This window comes from Cupressus sempervirens, chromosome 10, assembly GCF_028749045.1.
Source record: "Cupressus sempervirens isolate cs-2001-9-10 chromosome 10, ASM2874904v1, whole genome shotgun sequence".
Taxonomy (NCBI): Eukaryota; Viridiplantae; Streptophyta; class Pinopsida; order Cupressales; family Cupressaceae; genus Cupressus; species Cupressus sempervirens.
In genome coordinates, this window is record NC_143127.1 from 568,003,032 (window position 1) to 568,026,606 (window position 23,575).

A 23,575-nucleotide genomic window follows, 5' to 3' on the forward strand; every position below is an offset into this window, starting at 1 on the left:
TAGCCAATAATGCATTGACTATATTTAATTATTTATTTATTTATATATTCATTTTACTTCATATTTAATTATATAATATAAATTTACTTAATGTTATTAATACTATATTTAATAGCCCCTTGTATCTTAAATGATAATGTTTACATGCAATTCTAAAAATGATTAGACTAATAAAAAACAAGATATGTACCTTGCTCAAAAGTCCTTACTTCAGTTGTCCTTTATGCTTATGCATGAAGTCTTTTCCTTTTCTCATTCCATATTTCTAATGCCTCCTACCTACGTGTGACTATTCTTTCAATCCATTTTTTATTATTGCACTTCAAATAAATCTGCTATGTCTTTATCGCCTTGCTTATACTTTCAGTCCATGCCTCCATATCCACTATATTGTGTTATCTTTATTATGCTTTCTGCCCAATATGAACTACTTTTGGTTTAGTTTTCCACCTCTCCATTCCCTATTTTCAGATTGCTTACTTTTCCCGCTGTTTACTCAATGACTGAGAAGTGCTATTATTGAATTCCTTTTTATTTTCCGCTTTTTCCGATAATCCTTGCCCATTCTTATCAATGGGTTATATATATCTTATACATTGGGAAACACACCCTTAATGGTTTGGCTCTTAGGTAAGAATTAGTTTATTAAGTTTTGTTATATTTAGTTTTGTTCATTCTATAATTGCATTCTTAGTTAAAAATATTATTTAATATCTTTTTTTCATTATTTTTGAATAGTGATTCTTGTTACACAACAATTATTAAACTCATCAACTTATTATTAATTTATTATATTGGTTTACCATTTAAGTGTGATAAATGGATTAAGTAAGATCATGTGTATTATTAGATTAATATATTTGTGTATATATTAATGGCAGTCCTTTCATTTGAATCAATACTAAATCACTATAATAGTTTATATTCCATAGTTATTACCACTAAGTTTTTTCTCCTATTAATATTCAACCTTGAATTCTGAATTAATAACCAAAATCAAGAAGGCTACCATGGTTGAGTGTAACTTCCCAAAATGATTTCCGTGATGATCTCTCCTCCTGCGATGTAGGCCTCTCCTCTCGTGACACTGTCTCTGCCATGGACATCGTCGTTGCTTTTTTAGGTGACCTGACCTCATCTCTCTCTCTCCCCCGTGTCATCTCGGGTCTTGCCCTGGTGTGTTCCTTCGTCTCCCACACGTTGGTGTGTTCTTTGTGGTCACTCGTCACTTGTCCAATATTCGTTTTGGCCGCATGTGCCCCTGTCTCTTCGGTGTCACTGTGTCTTCACCCACGGCTTGACTTTGTTGGTTTCCTTGTCTCTCCATGCGACCATAATCTGTAAGCTGTTGGGTTTGTTTGCTAGTTTGTTTCTACCTGCGACCATGATCTACAACAACTCTTTGTTGGTTTGCTTCTCCTTGCAACCATGATCTACTATGACCCATTTTTCAATGTGATTTCTTCACATGTGTCTGGTGTTTACACTTGTTGCAACACCCTACTATCATTGCGGCAATGACCTGTACGGGCTTTTCTCCCTTTCACTTCTCCCTTGGCTTTTGCTGATGTGTGGCTTTTGTTGAGGTTGTAGGCTTTTCTTGGGCTTGGAACTTTTGTAGGTGCTGCTGTTCCAACCCTTGAGTTTGCTTCTCACTGGCAGTTGGTGAGGACCCACCCTAGCCATCTCTCACATACCAGAGGCTTTTTGATAGAATGTTGAAGATAGAAATTGAAAACCTATGGCTCAGGAACACAATCTAGACTTTGTCTAAATCTATCAATGAACTTAAACAACTTACTGACTCAAATACAACTATCTCTTTCTCAGTTATCTCTAATACTGCAGGTCTTAGATTTGAGCTTGACTTGGTAGTTCATTAGCTAATGGATTTGGACTCCATCAAAGAGAAACAAATTGAAATTGTGGAAAGGCATTCTTCCCTTCTAATAGAAATTGAAGATAAGGTGAAAACCTAGGCATCTTTGTATAACTCGACTATTACTGCATCCCTTGTTGGGTGTTGAGAAGTTGGTCCAAGGGAAGATGGATGATAAGCGTGCTAGGCGGGCCCATAAATTGAACCTACATGTCCGTGGTCTCTCCTCCATTGCTGACCCATCTGTGACTGGTTACTCCTTTCTCACGGATTAGCTTGGGATCTTAGATATCACACTTGATAGGTGTTGGGTTGGACTCGATGGCATCCTCTTTATCTGGTTTCTCTCCCTTTTTGACAGGTTGCAGGTGCTTAGGGCAAAAACGAAGTTATTCCCTCTTCCCACTAAGATTTACTTGGATGAGGACCTCACTAAAACCCAGGTGGTGGAGCTGAAGCATTCCAGGAGCCTCATGGCTAAGGTTAGACATAATGGTAAGTGGGCACTAATCCGTAGCCTTAGGGCAGTTATTTGTGATTCTCCTCCTAGCGGTTGGGTATCGAGACAAGCCTCTAAGGCCTCATGACGTTCTCGCTAGCAGTACAACAAGGGTGGGCCCTACTTGGACTCCCTTCTTGTCAACTGTTGGAACGGTAATGACTTGTTGTGCTCCCTACTGGGTCTCCTTTGTGATGTTGGTTTTGTGGATATCCTAGTTGTCACTGAGATGCACGAGAGTCCCGTTCGTCCCCTCCTGGGTTTTGTTGGGTACTAGTGGCTGTCAATTTGTAGAGAGGAGGTGCATGCCTTTGGTGGTGTTCGGGGCTCAAGTGTTGTGGGTCGTTTGGTTAGAGATGGTCTCTTTAGTGCTAACTTGTTGGTTCACACCAACGTCCATGCCAGATTCTTGTGGATCCATATCAGTCCTACTAGTCGGTACCAGAGGGATATATTTATTGTTGTTTGTTACTTTCCACCTGTGTCCTCTTCGTATGCCATCCACGGTTTCGATGACGGGGCCTATTCTAGGACTTATATGAGTGCATCTCCAAGTTCATAGCCATTGGTGACATCATTTTACTAGGGGATTTTAATGCTCGGACCAAAGATTTATAGACTCCTATGCATGATTGCTTCTGATTGGACATGTACTTTTGAGACGGATCCCGCTAGTGTAATGACTTTGCTCAAATCTGATTGAAATCTTTTGATTTTTGGCCTTGGAAATTTTGTCAAACACTTCACATACAAGGGTCATATGACTGATAACATTTCAGTTTGCTTTAATGACTCGTTTCTTCAATTAGCATCAATGAGAATGCTTGCAAGAAGACTCAAAATTGACTAAACAATGATCTAACATGAATGTGCAACTTATTTTGACAATATTCAATGCATATATGTGACTGAAACTACTTGCAATATGTAGCTACAGCAACTAGTAATTATGACAAACACTTTGGATGCAACCTAACATGGCATTAATGCACTTACAACCAAGTGGCATTAATACAAACACTTGGTATGCAAAATTATAACATTATTTATGCTAAAAAGAGAACCTACAGCCGATTGACATTTTGTCAAACAATTGGCATGCAAACTAATAAGCTGATCATGAATGATAAAAACATATTCAATTACAACTATATTAGACCAGCAACTTATGTCTCCTTTATTACAATGCTAGTATGAAATGGCCAAGACTCTTGGCATTACAACATATGCAAACTATGTAATTTTCTGAGTACAAATGCAGCCTTAGCATGAAATCTAAAATGCAATATATATGCAACAATTGACTTGAGAAACCTGGTACACAAATTGTAGAAGAGCTGGAGACTTGATTGTAACACTAGTTGATGATGAAGACCCCTCCAAATGAAGAAATTGACTCCCTTGAAGTGTCGCCCCTATTCTTGCCTGGCAATACTTTAGATAAATAAATGTAGACTCTATGCTCCTCGAATTTGTCCTTGAAATGATTGTCTCGGCGATAGCAATTGAATACAACAATACCTAGAACCATAGGATGCTTCAATGATGAGCTATGAACCAAAATGTTTTGTCAATGGTGCCCTTTCTCTAGTATATCAGACCACTGAAATTATTTACCAGCAACTTGATAGCTACTCCAAAATACGCCAAAACAATTGCCAAGCTCTCCCAAGATGAATGCTTAAATACCCACAAAGAAACAATACCCGAATGAGGCCATACAAGCAAAAATTTGAATATGATATGCAAAATTGTCCTCCATTAAAATTTGACAAAGATTGGTAACTATAACAGCAATGTGCAATAAATGAAATCGACCCAATGATGAAATTCCAAAGCTCCAAAATGCCTCCAAAATCTGCAATAGATTTCCTCAAATCGATACCACCAAAATTTGGCCAAGGGCCATAAAATTTTGCTTTGAAATACAAGTAGAAAGTCTGAAGCAACTTCCTCAACTTTGCAATAATTCAAGTGATATTTCACAACCTCAAAATTGCTCACCGATTGAAAGTTTTCGTTCTCAATGGCCAAAGACAACTGCAAAAACCCTAAGCTCCACAACCATCAAACATCAACATCAACAACAACAAATCTGCCTGGTGAGAATGAAGCCCAGGATGCCTATTTATTTATTTTTCTCCACTTTCTCCAAAAACTTCTAGAACATTCTTTTATTTAATTTATTAAGTGATTTTATAAAATATTTTATCATTCAAGTCACTTTATTAAAGTAATTAAATATAAAGTTACCTTTTAATATTTATTTATTTGATAACTTTATAAATAATTAACTTAATACCACTTATTTATTTAATTAAAATAATTAATTAGTCATCCTCATAAAATATTCATTATTTTGAACAACTTAATTAATTAAATTAATTAAATCAAATTACCTCCAAAACGAGGACATTACAGCTAGCCTGGGGCTCTAGTGTACCTTAGAGGACTTTCAGGGGCCACTGTCTATTTACGGTCCTCACCTCCTCCAGCTTTGTGAGTCATCCGACCTGGTGATTTTGAATGGCTTCCCTTGCTTTCATAGTTCTGAGTTGTTCACTTGTTGACCCTATTGTGGGGGTGATAGTGTCGTGGACTATGCCCTCACTTGTGCCTTCTTCATTACCTTCATTCGTTGTTTCATCATCACCCGCCTTCCCTTGGCCGACAATACTCTTCTCAGCCTTGTGCTTCGTTTCTTCCCTTGCATCCCGCCTCTGCATCACTCCTCTGCTCCCCCCTCCCCCTCCCACCCCCCTGCAGGTTGCTGACCGCACCCCTGTCTTTTTCTGCTTCCTCGAGAGTGATGGTGACCATTTCCTCATTCATCTTAGACGACTTCTCCCACCTTGTACTAACCAGGTATCCTCCACGTTTTACCTTTTGGCCACTGCAATTTGGGACTCTGCTCTCCTCTCCATCCCCCATTGGCCCTACTGCCGGGTGTTATGCTATAGCACTTGCCCTATGAACCGTTGGTTCGATGATGACTATAAGTCCTTCCACCATCACCTGCACTCAGCCTTCTTGTTGCACTCCAATGATTTTACTAGCTTACAACACTCCTATATTCGTTTCCCTGGCTATAAGAAGCATTCGTTCATTTCTTCTTAGTGTTGCTCCCTGTGTGACACCCTATCCCACAACCCCAAGCTCTTCTGGCATACCTTGTTACCCTACTGCTCCTCCCCACCTCCACTCTCGATCTCCGCTCCCTCACCATCCATGCTTCCACTCTCTATGATATCCTTGGCCAGCCTCCTCTCCTCATCACCCCACCTCCCAGTTACCACCTCTTCACCCCATCAGTCATTCATGAGGCCATTAGATTCTTGAGCTATAGTACGGCTGGCAATGAGGAGGGTTTTTAGGTTGAGCTCCTTAAGCTCGGTGCCCCTGTCTTGGTTTCCTTTCTTCCCGTGCTCTTGAATAGAGCTGTTTGCACTGGTTTTCCAGGTTCATGGTCGAGGCACATCATTTATTCGATTCTCAAGACTAGCTTGGCGTCGAACCTTGGTAACTACATAACTATCATCATTGGGCACACCTTTTCCATGCTTTATGCTACAACTTTGAACATTATTCTTTCTACTGAGCTCGATTGGAGAGATTTCAGAGCCAGAGGTCAGGTTGGTTTTCGTGCTGACTATCATACCATGGATCACATTGACTCTGCGGGCCATCATTGAGGAGGCTTGCCATCACTTTGCGAAAGTCGACTATTGCTTCGTGGACTTTCGTAAGGCCTTTGATACCGTCCCATGGGTGGCTCTTTTCTAGAGACTGAGAGATATTGGGATTTTAGAGATTTTATGACAACCACTATGAGATTATATGACAGTGTTACTAGTAGATTCAGGATGCTAGAGGGTTTCTCAGCTGCTTTTTAGAGTACTATTGGGGTGAAACAGGGTTGCCCTCTTTCCCCCACCTTGTTTGTTATCTACATTGACAAGCTGGACACCTTTCTCAGAGACTACTCAGTCCCTATTGACAGTTGCTACCTGTAGCTGGCCTTGATCTCCATTCTCTTGTTTGCTGATGATGTGATCCTTTTGGCCTCCTCTCCAAAGAGTCTTTAGAGGCTTTTTGACGGCTTCACCTCCTTTTGTGACTCACGCCAGCTCTCCGTGAATCTAGGCAAGACTCGGGTCATGGTCTTCAATTGTTTGAAAACCTCTCATTTACACTTTTACTTCTAGGTCATGAGATTGAGATCACCACATCCTATGTGTACCATGGGGTCAAGTTCTCTGGACCTTGCTTTAGTTTGAGACTCACCATCCAGCTAAGAGTTAGTAAGGGTATGGGCTCCCTTGCCATGCTTGAGAGACAGTGCTTCAGAGACCACTTCCAGGACACTTCATCCAAGTTGTCCCTCCTGGACTCTTTAGTTAGACTGATGGTTCTTTATGGCTCGGTGGTTTGGGGGCCTTCCCTTCTTGACTCTGATTGGGCCTCCATCGAGTGTGTCCAGACCTTGTTACTTCGGCGTAGTATCATATGTCACTGGCTCACCCCCCACAATATTATTTAGGCCGAGTTTGGGGCCCATCCCTTTAGGTTGGCACCATTTCTCGATCTGATCTGGTTTCTTCATCGTCTTCATGGTTTTGCTGACTTCATTGGTGACTGACATAGATACTCTTACTTGCCTTATTGTTCTTCTGTTAGTGTGGCGGATTCTGACCCAACCTCCTGGGCCCATTGTTGGTTTGCATAGGCTTCTTCATTATTGAGCTCAATTAGGATCGATATTAACCATCCCCCCTTCCAGTTCTCGCTAGATGCTCCCGCTCACCTCCTCCCCTCATGGCAGGAAATGAACGGGCATGTCAGACTTGACATTTACAAACAGTATATCAATATGACATGGTGTAACCTTGATGGTGGGTTGCGCCTGAAGATGGCCTTCTATGCTGAGCACTTTCTTGTCATCCGAGATTGTATTATTTTGCCCCATAGCTACTTGTCTTGGCATTGATGTCATGCCTTACGCATCTCTCTGTGGATCCTTTAGGGTTAGCTCCCATTGGCTTTGTATTCAAACAGATCACCACATAGAGAGGACCGTACTTGTCACTTGTGTACCTTGGGTATGATTGAGATGGATATCCATTTTATCTTTCACTATTTTGCCTATTATGAGATTTGTGGGAGATTCTATTGCTTATTTAGGGAGTGTAGTTCCCTTGAGGCCTTCTTCAGCTATACGGACCAAAGATGCCTTGCTCTATATCTCAAAGAGACTATGTAGTTCCACGACCATATGTTATAGATCCGTTTTCCCCAAAGAGTGGCTTTGATTCAACTCATTACCGATTTCTTCTCCCCTCATCTCTGACAACTGGGACTAAGCAGCCTTCTTGTGCCTCCACCACCAATCACTCTAGATCTGTGAGGCTTCGTGGTGGCTATACTCGTCAGTGGCACCCTCTTAGTACTTCTTGGCGGCCGGTTGGGGCCCTTGCTCACCCTATCCCATACCCTTCGATGCTTGGCTTCTTTTTACGGAGGAAGGACCCTTAGTCCTTTGCCTCATTTGTATGCTCCTTGCTTCTTGTATTTCTTTTATTTCTGGCTTTTCATGTTTTCTCTCTTTCCTAGACATTGTTTGGTGTCTTGTAGCTAGTGATCTTCTGTCATGTATGCTTCTCAGTCCCATAGACCCTTGTGGTCTTTTGTTGGACATTAATAAATTTATCTTATCTTATCTTATCTATTATTTGGGCTCATGACAATTTATTGAGTATAGAGTCAATCTTGGATAATTAGAGGAAATTTCTACTTTGGTTATAATATAATCAAGGATCATCTCAAAATATTTTATAATTTGATCAGTAAAAAGATTAATAATTTTATTAAAGGTTAGTTTTTTAGTCCGGTTTGAAGTCGGGAGTGGTTACAAATGGTGAACCACCTCCCCATGAACAATCGCTCATCTTAGAAACTATAAATAGATTAACAACTAAGATTCTCCAAATGCACCATATTTGGTGTGTAATTGAAGAACCATTTCAAAGGTTTCCCCTTTTCTCATCTAATTTCCTTTCTTTTATTTGATGACGTGTTAGCCATCCTCCAGCTTGGCTGCCTCCTTTTTCCATATTAGTGAATCTTTTTTAGATTACCTTAGAACAATTCTCCTTTAAGACTGCTACCCTAGAATCACCGATGGCCTTATCCATTGGTGAAACTAGGGTAATGGTCTCAAAGGAGAAATAATATTTAAAGCACAAGATTGGTCCTTGTTAGTCTTTGATTGACCCGCTTCAAAGATCTGTTGTTTGGTTGCTTAGGTGTTTTCATTCCCAGATCATTCTAAATTTGAGTAATCTCTAACCCCACAACATTTGTTACATCGGAATTCATGCCAGGGCTGGACTTAGATAATGCCTTCATATTCTCATTCTCCACTTTCTCCATATTCTCATTCTCCACTTTCTCCACATTAGACATTTCAAGGGTATAATCCTTCCACCAAATAGCATGTTTGTGACCTGATTTTGCGGGACAGTTTGCAGTAACATGTTTTGTCTGGAAACACTTTTTCCATGTAAAGTGAATGCCTTCATAGTCCTTAAGTTGTGTCCAAACCCCTTTTGACATTTTCAAAGATGAGTGAGCAGGAGGAGCTTTTGATAGATCCATCTCTACCAAAATACAAGCAAAAATCATAAGAAAAATTTCTTGGGAATCCTCATCTATCCCCAAGAATCTTCCCAGGGTGTTAACAATAGCTTCAAAACAAGAAACATGCTAAAGCTGTGATGGTAGATTTGGGAGTATTACCTAGATAAGAACTTTGTTGAAAAATTCAAACATTGGATTGAAAGTTGGGTACTACAATTTTAGAAACTTCTTGTCCCAACATTAGGGAGAGCCATACACGACTTTTTTCTTATCCCACACATTGTCAAAAACAACCACAAAAAAACCCTAGCTCCAAGGCAAATCTATACTTTCTCTATAATGAGGCTCCAATTTTTGAGATCTAGCTATGGAGCTCAACCAAACTAAGCCAAAAAACTCTAAACCTGCCAATCAAATCCCTCTCCTTAAAAAATCTAACATTTACATTTACCTCTTCCCTAGTCGCTCTGTCAAAATACATGGTTGGTCGCTCGATCAGGGTCTCTATCCACTTTGTTTCTGGCCCTCCATTTCCCTTAGCATTCTTTGCTGCCTCTATATACAAGCCATTTTTGCATTCCCCCAATTTTCTCAAAGCCTCCTCCTCCTTCTCAAACTCTTTCATACCTTTAGTGCCCACCAGTGGTGCCTCCCCATTAACGAAGTTTATGAATCCTCAAGTAGTGTTGGTAATCCTCATTTATCCCCAAGAATCTGTCTAGGGTGTTACCAATGCAATCAAATCAAGAAACACACCAGAACTGTAATTATCGATTTCAGAGTCCTACCTAGACAAGATTTTGTCAAAAAATTTAGACTTTGATTAAAAGATGGATACCATAGTTTCAACAACAATAGAAACCTGTTGTCCCAACATGAGAGAGATCCATACCATGAATTTTTTCTTATCTTGCGCATTGTCAAACACAACCACAAAAAATCCTGAGCTCCAAGGTAAATCTATACCTCTCCCTCTGAAGTGGAGCTCCAATCATTTGAAATCCAACTGGCCCTCCACTTTGTTCCTGGCCCTCCTTTGGCCTTAACATTATTTTCTGCCTCTAAAGACGAGCCACTTTTGCAAACCCCCCAGCGTCTCCAAAGCCTCTTGCTCCTTTTCAAACCCTTTCATATCTTCAGTTCCCAAAATTGATGCTTCCCCATTAACAAGGCCTTTGAATCTGTTCCTCTATATTTGGTTCCACAGAGAGACATTGTAACTGAGATCTGTCAGTGACTTGAGAAATTCACTGTCAGAATCATTTTGTTCTGAAAATTGGAACCTTCTACAAAAGTCTTTGAGAATTGAGTAAGTCCTCCGATGAGATGGAAATCAATCCATACTTAGTGCTTGATAAGGCCCATGTGCTGAACAGGCTATTGCAAAACTATCTTTAAACCATTAAATACCATTTTAAAACCATGCTTTATTAGAACATCCCTAAGCTTTATATACCTTTTAAAACCATGCTTTAGTAGAACATCCCTATAGTTGTGCAAGGGGCTATCTTTTATGAGATAGGTTTTACCATAATGACCTAGAGGGATATATATTTTATTCCTACCCTTATCCATAGTGTCATTGCTATTAATCATAAATCTAATTTGCTTTCAAGCTTTCACAAGTTCTTAAATCGCCTATCATTTCATTGTGTCTCTAGCCCACTTGCCTTGGTCTTGTGGGCTATCCAGGACTCTACAGGGATCAGAGAGATTTGACCTTGGCATTTCCAATTTCAGTCAATTGGATTTGATTTAGCAAGGTTTGTAGATACTTGCTATTTCAGTAAGTCAGCAATGGGCTCAGTGATGTTGGCATTTCAGAATTGGTTTGGGAGCGCCTCGTTGAGACCTTTCCAAATGAGCTATGATACATGATTTTTCGATTCCAATTGATTAGTAATTTTTATGCTTGAAGATTAAATGATTTATGAATTAACTATTAAATTAAAGTACATATTATTATATGCCACTTTATTAATAAAAGAACACTTTATTGACTTAAGTGGGAAATGATATTTTAAACGAAAAAACAGTTAAATCTGGGATTCACACCCCTCCCACAAAACCTTGAAGTACCCATCCCCGAAATGTCCCTGCATTGGATACTTGAGTACAAAAGTACCTCTGCCTCTGACATTCTGCAACCATGCTGCTGTCGGGAAGGGTAATTGAATTTCTATTTGAATTTTGATTTTCGAATGTTACTAATGGATATATACTATGTTACTATGTTGAATTTTCAATGTTTCTGGTCTGTGTTTCAATTTTGCTATGTTCAAGTATTTCAATTTGGTATGTTATACCGAAACATCATTTCATAACTAGTATTTCAAGTTCCATATGTATAGTAAACAACACCCCCGCCCTCTCGCCACCATCCCCCCACTGTCCCAAAATTGGTCTCTTCTAGGTCTCACGCCCATGCATGGCTTTATGAATTCATTTGACATCTAAAGCTATGCCATATTTTTTCAAGCGTATGCTTCCTTTGGCCTTTCTTAAATCTTGTAAGAAACAGTGAGGACTAGGAGAGTAATAGGTTGATTTTTAATTTGTGACTTATCTCCATCATAAGGTAAGCATTTGATTATACTTGTAGTGATATTACTGCCTAAAGAGCCTTTCTCCATAATTTCATCGTTGATCTGCAGAAAAACATCACTCACCCACTCAATATTTTTCTTGTAAAAGTCTACAGGTAGGCCACCTGCCCCTAGAAACTTATCATTCTCTTTATGTTTTTGTTAAGCATTTCCGCTTTCTCTTTGAACAGTTCCTTAGATTAGGTATTTGCACAACCTTCTGGCATCCCTTCACCAGTGAATATAATCTTGTAGAAGCTTAATGTACCCTTTGATTTCAGAATTACTTATTATGTGGTTTAAAACTTACCCTATCAAGCGGCTTGCTTATGTGCATCACATTGAAGGATGCACATGATACTTGCAGGATGCTTCATTACCATTTGCAGACAGCTGAAACATTCATTTGTTGCTACTGCATATAAACAACTTATCTTCCAGACCAGGGATGCAACATGCAAAAACAAGACAACAATGATATTTTGACTCCTAGACCTTAACACATTGACAGACATCTTAATGAAACATGGACAAGGTCCACATGGGGTGTTTTCTAGGGGTGTACAAAGACCATGAAAGCTATACTCTATTCCTATAAGCATTATACGTTATCCTAGAATGGCTTAAAATTCATGTGAAGACAGGAAATTTGCATTGCTTGATTGTGTTCTCTGTTATATTTTTAGGAACGTGGAAATGTTTGAAGAAATCGCTTTAGTGGCACTGCAGATAAACCAACTTTGAAATTACACAGACTTTGAGTGATGACAGTGTGGATTTTGAAGCTGTTAGTGAGATGTTTTATTTACACATGTTAGATTGTAATGGAATATTTATTTATACTTCCCCTCCCTTAAAATAATCTCAACACATAGATGGTCTGTTTGGAATTCTAGCAAGTATCTTCTATATTTTACTGCCAACTACTATTGCAAGCTCATCTAAGTAATTGTCTAATTTGGCAAGACCAGAATAGACAATTTGATGTCAAGTGGTATGGGAGAATTGGTTTGTAGCACCATCTTTTCTTATCTGTACGAGCTGGTAACCATGACATGACACGGTTAAACCTGATCCTGACTAGGAAGTCTTCAAGGGGACATGCATTTCTGCATTGATTGATTGTACTTCAACAGAATGATGTTAAACGGTAAACCTGAACAACCAAAAATTGCATGACAACTTGCCAATTAGAAAATAGTCGTTCTTTTACCATATTATCATTGCAGTGTGTGTTACCAATTTCCTTTGATGGTAAAAAGTTCACATGGTTGATGGGAAATTATCAAAGTCTAAGTAGATGTAGTCAAGGCTGGCCAAAAAATGAAGAACAGTAAAAAAACCAAAAAACTCTATAGATCACATTTTAATAGAACTGCAATTTTTCATCAAGTTTGAGTACAAATCAAAATTTGGGTTGCTGAGTGCAAGACTTTTGGCAATGAAAGGAATTTAGCCTTAGTTGCTGGATTCATTATTTGATGTTCGTATCTAACGAACATCAAGGATCCAAGCCACAGCCTGAGGATCCACAGGCAGAATCAAGGATCTTGCCCAGATCCTCAAGGATCCAACCACAGCCTGAGGATCCTCAATGATCATAATTTCATTTTGCAATTTAGTAATTCAATGTGAATGTGTTGATTTTCTTTATAATCATGAAAATAAATCAATTATCAAGTACTAGATTCATAGATCCATACTAGAATCATACATTCATACCATGAAAAGATTTAGTTTTAGAATTATGTATATTTCTCTCATTTGTTAGTGTGTGTGTATGTATATTATAGTTCAAAAAAGGGCAAAATATTGTTAAAAGAGGGATATTTCGTGGAGCATATAAGGCAGCGATTTTATTGCTACAAATATCGGTGCCGAAATAAACTATAATATTGCTGTGATTTATACCTTTGAAAAATGCAGTACAATCCAAATTTCGACCATAACATCGTTGAAAAGTCATGCAGGCTTGACTTTATTAGAATAGATTTAAACTTTTACGGTTTGTTACTTTATCAGAACTGATTTGCCTTTATTTGCTCACAACATGAATAGTCTGGTATCTCTTTTTTGTACTTGGAATTGTCGATGGCAAATAGTCTGGACTTTGATAATCACAATGACACTTGGCGACAGATTGTTGTCTGCATCTGAAGTTCTGAACGCGCAGTCTGATGCTAAATGACAGTTTGCAAATTTTACGACTTTGAACACCATTTTCAAATTTGTTTGTATACTTTCAAATTTGTTTGTATTCTAGAGAATTGACTTTGCAGCCGCTTGTAAATTTTAATATGTGTTTTTGTATTTTTGTTGAACTGTAAAATATGTATATAAATTTATAATAGATATAATTTCTAAATGTTGTTTTTGTTAAAATATAATTATTATATACTTATTATTATTAATAGTACATACTAAATATAAAAAAATTGTAAATTTCTAAGTTTTAACCAAATGCAATATAAAATATAAAATAGAAATTTAAATAACAATATTTATAAATATGTGAAAAAATAGTTGAATTATAAATACTGTTATATATTAAAGTTTTATACTGCTATATATTAGAATTTAATATTTATACTGTTATATATTATTATTTTCATTTTTAAGAACTATTAAACATATAACATATAACATTTTACTGTGTTTTAATTTTAAAATTATTAACAGATTTATAAAATATTAAAATTAAATAGATTAACGATTAATATATTTTAATAGAATTATCATTTCTAATAGATTTTAATACATTTACATACATTGAAGTGTATTTACTAATCTGGTATTTAAAATTTTATTACATTCACAATGATAAAATATTAAATTTGACTTGGTGTGTGTGTCTGCATTTTCAAGAATATTTTAAGAAATTGTATATTTTCAAATGTTCGATAAAAGTGCCAATTTATTGCCGAGTTTTTGCCGATTCCAAGAATTTCAAATTTTTTGGGTCAGCCAAGATATTGTCAAAACCGAATTTTTTAACTATGACATTTATATTTATATATACACGTGAATCCTCCACAAATCATAATTGGGAAATTTTTTTTCCCAAATCCACGGATCTGATTCACGTGCCGAATCGGATTTGTTTCACGAATCGGCAACTAAGAATTTATTAGAGCAAGTGCTCTCTCTATGTTTGGTGTGATGGTCATTGGAATAGACTGTCTTAAATAATTGTGTCATAACCTTCTCTGAATTGAGTTATAACATCACACATGTTATTCTCTTGACTAAATATCCTGTCCGCATTATCTTTTAGCAATAACTTGAATTTGGATCAATGTAGTGGCTGATTGACATGTTTTAATTAAAAAAATGGCATTGCCTACCTTATGCCAGAATGCTTTTGAAATCCTATAAGTTATTTTTTCCTAGAGAGCTACTGGTTTATACAATGGCAGGCATGCCATTTTTTAGCTTCATTTATGTCGAATACAGCTCCATCATTGTTGGCTAATTGTTATCTACTTTGAAATAAAATGCTATCCATTAAAAAAGTCTCAGAAGTAATAACTTTATATCCTTTGCTAGCTATATTGTGTAAGGTAAAGTACATCATAAGTTCTACTGCATGTCTGACAAATGTGCTGGATAAATGGAATCTAGATGAACTGCACGGACTGGCCATTGGGAGAAGAATAATGAAAAATTTGCATATGGCTGGAAATAAAGAATCAAAAGGCATAACATTTTTTTCATCTGAAGTTCAGCAGCCATTGTATGATGAAAAAGAGCTTTGGGGTATTGTATCAGCAGATCATAAGCAGTTATTTGATGTTCGTTCTATCATTGCTCGCATAGTTGATGGAAGTGAATTTGATGAATTTAAGAAGATATATGGCACGGTATGTAAAGTAAATCAGTATGATATTTTATATCAAAGAATGGACATTCATAACTAAGCCTAAGATTCTTTTGGGCTGGTAGTTTATAAAAATGTCTGCATTTTCAATTTTAAACATAAGCTGCTAACTGTCTTTGGATAGACCCTTGTAACAGGTTTTGCAAGGATTTTTGGCCATCCTGTAGGTATAATTGGAAATAATGGCATTTTATTCACAGAATCTGCTCTAAAAGGTGCCCATTTTATTGAACTGTGTGCACAACGCCAGATTCCTCTTATATTTCTGCAGAATATCACAGGATTTATGGTATGTCTCAATTCCATATCTGTATTTGTCTAGTATGAATGATATGGTGTTAAACTTCTTTTTTATCTTAGTCTTTTCTATTGATAGTAATTGATGCACCAACGAATGAATTTTAATGTGAAAAAGCAATGAATAAGAAACCAAAGTGTGATAAATCAAGTTATTCTTAGCAAACACCACAATCTAATTTACATGATCCTTTTTCAAAATTTTGGATGCTGATCTTATTCTTTAATGTTGTGCACGGAATATTATCCCAATGGTGGCAATTGTTGTGCTTTGTTACTTCGCTAACTTATTTTCTTGTTGTTTTATAATCTACAAAATTCTCTAAGGCCTAAATCACAAAAAATGAGTAAGAAAATATGTAACTTTTTGGGCTTGATTTTTAATACGCTACAATTTCCTATGTGCTGTGGTGTTTTTGGGATGGAGATAGCAAGCACTAGTGGAATGTGTTTTGGGAATGGACATTTGTAAGGCCATCTACATCTTAAGTTGCTATTTGGGATTCTAGTATGGATCAGGTTCAGGATTCAGGTTCTAAATTTGTCCAAATCTTTTTCAGGTTGGGCTCAGATTCATTTTGGGTTTGCCCATACAAGTTGTTTTATTTTATATAGATCGAGCAGCAAATAAGTTCATACACCACTTTGCTAATATTAAAGCAACACAACAAAGTACCCCACTAGATAATACGTTTTAGTACAAATGACAACACAAAATGCCAAAATTCACCACCATATCAACATTTTGGTTCAAAATTTAAAAACAATAATGTCAACGTTACTAGTGAGTCATCATTGATCAATGTAATAAAAAATCATCAAAAAAATCATCATCATTCTTTTGTTGTAGATTAGAAGCACAAAAAGTGCCACTAGCATCAATACTAGTGATGTGCGGCTCAACCATTGGATCAGGTAGCTTGTGATCATCATCATTGAGTGCAAGTGCATTAAAGTGGGCAATCGAATCTTCCAACTATGCACGCTCTGGTTCAACATCCAATGCTTTGCCTCCCTTTTTTTGTAAGTATTTTCTTTGTGTGTTGTGATCCTCACATTTGAATGCACAGAGACCAAGTTATCTTCCTTCTTGAAATTTAGTCTATTGCATTTTATTGACTAGATGAAGGAGTATGTGCCCCAGTTGCTCTCGGATGATGATGATCTAGCAACCTATCAAGACTTTCAATTTTGAAATTAGAGAGTTAGAATTTTGAATAAAAAGTTTAAAAATGTAAATTCAATATTGATACAAGAATTTTAGAATTAGAATCTTAAGAGTTAAGAACTTGTGATAAAATTTGATGGCAATGGGTTGAAGTTGATAGTAGATTTGTACTATGGAAGTACGGCCATTTATGAGCATCAACATTGTTCTTGTCTTTAAGAGCCTCAAGATCACAATCACTAATGCTTGTGAAACTCATGAATTTAGATCTCACTAAGGTTGTATGTGATCGGGAAAGAGTCTTTAAAGGGCTGCCTTGTACCCGAGAGCAACTTTAGGATCTTTGTATGGGGCAACTCTAGTTGTGCTCTCCCTGAGGACCGATTGACTATAGAATTTGGGGCTTAATGCAAAAGAAAGGAGATGCAAAGGGGCAGTCATTTTGTTCCATTCTATCATGATAATCTGTAGTTCCTTGAATTTTTCTTTAGGTTCTTGTTCTATCTCATTTATGATCTTTCAAATATTCTCAACTTTAGAGTCTATACCATCATATCCCTCACCCTAGCAAGGCCTATATGTGTTAATGTATTAGATCATGCTTAAGATAGGCTTAGTGAACCCTAGAAGGTACTGAGCATGATCCCACATAAAGTAATCTAGTATCATTGCCCTAATGACATTTGTCCTAGTACTATTAGATTGCTTTCATATGCTCCAATTAGCATTGAATCCTAATTGCCATTCTAGGAAAAGGTCTCTTTAACCTTCACAAGGAGTCTCAAAACAATAGTGTTGGAGGCAAAGCATGTCTCAACAACCTATTTTGAAATCAAACAATAATAATTTAAAATGAAGATTCAAATTAAAATTTAAAGCATAGAAAGTTTACTAAATTAAAGTCTACATTTCTAACATATATTTATATTTTAAACAACTTAAGTTACCTTTAAGAGCTCCAATTTCCATAATTGTCTAAATATGACTTGTGTCATATGGTGGTTTGTGACAAACATTTGGATATCTTGTATATCTTCATATATTTTCTTTATCAACCCATTTAGTGCCAAATATTTGCAGCATTAGGTTGAGTGAGTGGACAACACAAGATGTCCAAAAAATGTGTTCGAAGCACTCCTCAACCAATAAATTGACAACCCTACAATTCTTTGCATTATTAGCTATACCGAAATAACATGTTGAGGGTCAACATGTTTAATGACTTGGATGAGAATGTTTGCAATGAAAGGACTATCCTTCACCTCTTCTCCACAATTCACAACTTTCAAAAACATTGCACCTCTTGTGGATACTGCAATACCATTGACTAAAGGATGATTTCTTGCATCTTTCCACCCATCAAATACAATGGTCATACTTACTTTTATCCATGAATCTTTGATGGGCTGCATGAGAGGTTCTACATGGATCACCTCTCTGTCCAGTAAAGGGGTGTGCACCTCCTCATAACCCGAGCCCTTGAACCCCTTTGGTGCCTCATTAATTGATCTTACCATTTTTTGCCAATATTGTGAGATAACAACATTAAATGACAATCCATTTGCATATTTGTATCTCACTATGTCTTCCTCGACAATAATTCTAGCTTCATTTTGAAATGACATTTCTGAGGGCGTCTTTGCTCTCTTATTTGTCACTAGTTCTTGAGGAGCATGCAAAAATGGATGGCCCTTTGCAGGTAGTTCATTGAGAGTGGAAACTGAAGCATAGATGTTCTTGTTTTATTTCTCAACTTTTGGAAAGGATGAGAATGTGCATTCATAGCTGTTTCATCTGCTTATTTTTGCTCTTGAATATATTTGTTATAATGTGGTTTGGAAGAAGGGTTTTAGGTAGTATCCATTAATTCTTGGCTTCCCTGTAAAAAACTTAATGCCTTTTAGAGGGAATAAAGCACAAATGTGCTTTTACTCTATTATAAGAGCTACTGTATTCCTCTTTGCAATGGCTGCAAATCCACAAAAATCTCCTCCACCTGGCACTGGCTGAACCATTTCCAAATAATTTGACAATGCAAAACACTTGCCTATTTTGAAGTGAGTTTTCGGCGCTAGAAGTGCTTTCCATTTGATGAATCTACAAACAACACACAAAGCAAAAACTAAAATGAAGAAAGAATATAAAACTACAAAGCTCATTTCGTTTTGTAAAAGATGCAAAAAGAACTTTAAAAAACATACAATAACATACATCTTCCTCTTCAATGTCTTTGAGGAGTTGTCCACACTTGCAATGTCATGCCCCCTTTTTCAAGCTTTTGGCCTAGGTAGTTTTAGTTGTTGGCCAATTGGGATTTGCTTCAATGGGGTTTTTGGACACTTACTATTTTTAGTAAGTCAAAAAGCTTAGTATTTTTGGCATTTCAGGGTTGGACCAAGAGGGTCTAGTTGAGACCTTTCCGACAATCTATCACATATGCATATCTGATTGTATCTGATTAGAGATTTTAATACTTGAAGATTTAATTGAGTAATTAATAAAGCGACTTAATAAACTAAGTTCACATTATTAAATGTCACTATTATTATGGGCACTTTATTTCCATAGCGGGAAAAAATATTAGTTTAAAAATAAATTAAGAAACATAAGAGGGAATGTGAAGAGTCACCAGGTTTTGTTTAAAAGAAGAGGAGCTCATTTCAGAAAACTTGGTTTCATGATTCAGATTTCATTTTGCTCTTTTGGAGAGTTATTTGGGAAGATTTCAGCTTTCACCCAGTTTGAGGATGGAAACCCTTGAGCTCGGAGGCAATGGATAGAAACTCATTGTCTTGTTGGAGATAGCACATGGGTACCTCACTTGTGCTTTAACATTTCTTTTCTTATTACGATAGTTAGACTACCCTAGGGGATGGGGAGACATTGGGACAAGGGGACAAAGTGGATTCAATTTGAGGATGATAGAGGGATAGGAGGGGAAGGGTATATACTATATAGTAATGTACCATATGCTAGTTATGAAACGATGTATAACATTGACAATATAAGACATAAAGATGTAAAATTAAAAATACCAATTTTCTAAAATTTAAATACTTGAACATTGCATTGTGATTGGACATTAAACTAAAAATATTAGAATTTTAAATACTTGAATAAGAAAATCCAAATAATAAGTCACATATATAAAAATTTCAGAAGTATGACCGTCTCATCAATCATCATAAAGTTGATTACATATAATGACAACTCAATTTGATATTCAATGTTCAATGTTAATATATCAAAATCAAAATACCAAGGGCCAAGGTCTAAAATGTAGTGAAGGAGGTCTCTAATCATCCTTTGAAAGAGCAGCGAGCTCGTCATCATTGGAACTATTAGACTCTCCAAGGGTAAGAGCTGTGAAAGGAACACCAACCAGCCCTGAATCTGTAGTATCCTCATCATCATTTATCAGTGATGGCTCCTTTGGCTCTACATCTCATTGTGTTGCGGGTCTCTCCTTGTACACGTGTCTTGCAATCATTCATACACAAGACACTATCTGCAACCATTAGCTTCTCTGCTCTTTGAGAGGCAAGCCTGTTCCTCTTAATAGAGTGGATAAAGCGATATGTAGACCAGTTCCTCTCATAAGCTTATAGAGCTAGATACTTGACATAGGAATCAAATGACTAGTGTGAGAAAAGTTGAAAAGTAAAATTCTTAAGTTCCGTTAAAGTTAAAAAATGAAAACTTAAAACATTTCTCGAATACAAATTGAATTTATTATTAAATAGGTTATGAATTTGAGGAACTAGATACTTGAGACAAGAAACAAATAGCTAGTGTGGTAGTTGTTGACTTCGGTCCATGACAAGTCCAACACAAAATCAGATCCTCCTATGCCATAGTTTTTAGGTCCGCCTTTGCTGCAATCTATAACCCCTAAGAGTAGCTATTTTGGTCCACTCAAGGTGAACCTCTCAGTAGTCTCAGAGTCAAACATCCTATCAATGCACTTGAAGAACCCTTCACCTAGAAAATAAAAAAATCAAATTATTGGCAAATAGAAGATACTAGTTATGAAAAGGTTTAACCATTCAAGTATCAACATGTATAACAATATAAGATATAAAGATAATTAAAATAAGTAGCATGGTATGAATCACCTCATAATGCTGAATTGGTGTGACTCTACCAAGGATAGGCATGTACCACTTCGGATTAAATGCATAACCAACCATATGTAGGGGAGTGTTTAGGCTGTCCCTTCTGTGCTAAATGATAGGCAGGATGTGCTCATTGTAGAATGCTAAACTGGGATCCCTCTCTGGCACAACTATTCTCATTTGGCCAAGCATAGAATCAATACACTCATACACCTGTCCAAGGCTAGGCATATCCCCATCCTCATATTTGATGAATTGGAAAACTAGCACGATTATAGAGGCTATATATATTTTGCATCACTCCAAAATACATTACTCTTCACTATCTCCTTGACCCTCCACCCTTGTTCTGTCTTGGACCCATCTCCCTATTCCACTTATTACTTATAACCATAAATTGTAGTGGCTTCTTTAACTCAAGCATCCTCTCCAAAAGAATGAAGTAGGATGTATATTTGGTTTCAATTGGTTTTCGGAGAAACTTTGCGAAGCTCCTAAAGAGTGCATGTGAAGTGCGGTGATTGCAGATATATATCTGCACATCTCTAGCATCGCTGACCACTCCCTTTATCCAGTCAATCTTCCCCATGTCCTTGAGTGCATTGTTTATGACATGCACACAACATGGAGTTCACTAAATATGTCTATATGCTGCCTCAACAAGCCTCCTTGCAACTTTACACACAGGTGCTGCATCAATCACCACTTGGACCACATTTTTGTGGCCCAATCTCCTCTATAGCTCTTCGAGTGATGTCAAACTGAAATTTAGCATCCTTTCAACTCCCTATACAATCAAATGCCCTCAGAAGAAATGGGCCACTTGAGCATTTAACTATGATAATGATGAGTGGACAATTCCTAATGTCTATCCACCCATCCATGATAATGCTGCATCCCGAGTCCTCCCAAACTGCCCTCATGGTCTCCATCGTTTGACTAATCTTGGCATACTCATTATCCAAGATTGTGGTCTTCAATTTGTACTCACTTGGTGGCACAAATGATGGTCCTCCCCCCTTCGCAACCTTTTGCAACATGTCCTTATAATAAGGAGATCGAGTTATATGAAGTGGTATGCCATTGGAAATAGAGGAATCTACCAATGGCTTTTCCTATCTCCTCTTTCATGCGTGCATTAAATAAATCTGCTACGGGGTTACTTAAAGTTGTGACCTTTTGTTTCCCTTTGCTCAGTCCTACTTCAGCCATAGCACTAAAAGTGAAAGGTCCCGAGGCTGCCCTTGTAAATGATGATGCTATCAACTGCAATCTAGGAGAAAAAACACATGGCTTCCCTTGTAATTGCTGCTCATGTGACTGCTGAATAGACTGAATTTGTTGCCTGCTAGTTGAGGTAGTAGGCATCTTAATCCCCAAGTAATGTGAAATGCCCCAAAGCTTGCTGAATTCAATTCTATAATGCAAATTTTCATTGCAGTTTAAAAACTCACATGCTCCCATACCTTTTTATGTCCAAAAGAGGGAGTGTGCATTCACTCTAGTGATGCTACCAAACCATTCGGTACCACATATGTTGCTTTTCCACTTTCTTGTGCCATCACCTTCTTGTGTTGGAGCATCTATCCTCATTGCAAATTGTCTTCTAAGAGGCAATTTAGGATCATATTTACCCCTAGCCAAATTTGTCAAAAGTGTGGAGGGGCAATTAGTAGATGGTGGACCAGGTGGCCAAGTATATGTAGATTGAGATTCAATTTGCTCATCCCCCTCATTACTCTGATCATTATGCTCGAGTACATATTCTTAGCTATTGAGAATGAGTTTTCAATTCCATCTCATTATCACTGCCACTTGTTTCATGACTACAGGGGCTCATTTTGACACTCCATTTCACCAAATGAAAAAAAAAAAACAATAAATACACGGTTTCAGCATATGCCCTCCTTAAAATTAACAAGATTTTAAGTCAAAATTAAAGCAACAATAATTTATAATTGAAACAACAAGAATCTACTTCAATCTAGAAATGAAATTCAAATAACTATAACAAAAAGAAATAATAAGAATTATTAAACTAAAAACAATGAAGAACTAGTGAGAAACCCTACCCTTTGCTTAAAAAATCTCTCCAACAAGGTGAAGAATCTTCTTCCTCCTCATCTTCTTGCTCCCTATCACTCCTCTTTGCCTTGCAATCACTTTTTTCACCTTCACAAGCACCCTTTTTTCAACTCTTCACTCTTCTTCTTGTTGCTGTTGCAAACAATAACAAACCTAAAATGAATGTAAATGAAGCTACTTAGTGAATGCAAGCCATATAACACATTTTGTGGGCCCCACATGTCTTAGGGTTAAAAAAATGACCCATAAGAATCAATTAAAAGGTTATGCTTTTTTTAAATTTTTGTTTTGCTTTTTGGCTGAGACGGGGCATCGGACCGTCCCTTGGAGGGGTCAAAGGTCACATCCCCGTCCCCTTGTCCCCTCAAGAGACATTGTGACATCTCCCCATTTCCTAGGGAACAACGATCACTTGGTGGCACCATTGGAGACGC

General features: G+C 37.2%; 1 protein-coding gene across 1 annotated transcript in view; it reads left to right on the top strand.

Annotated features, from left to right (window-relative positions):
• MCCB (3-methylcrotonyl-CoA carboxylase) overlaps nt 1-23,575 on the top strand; it is a 180,346-nt gene that overhangs the window by 66,956 nt on the left and 89,815 nt on the right. Inside the window, exons 5-6 of the mRNA XM_089807641.1 lie at nt 15,221-15,459; nt 15,601-15,765. Of these exons, the coding sequence (XP_089663767.1) occupies nt 15,221-15,459; nt 15,601-15,765 (404 nt within the window). The remainder of the gene's footprint in view (nt 1-15,220; nt 15,460-15,600; nt 15,766-23,575) is intronic.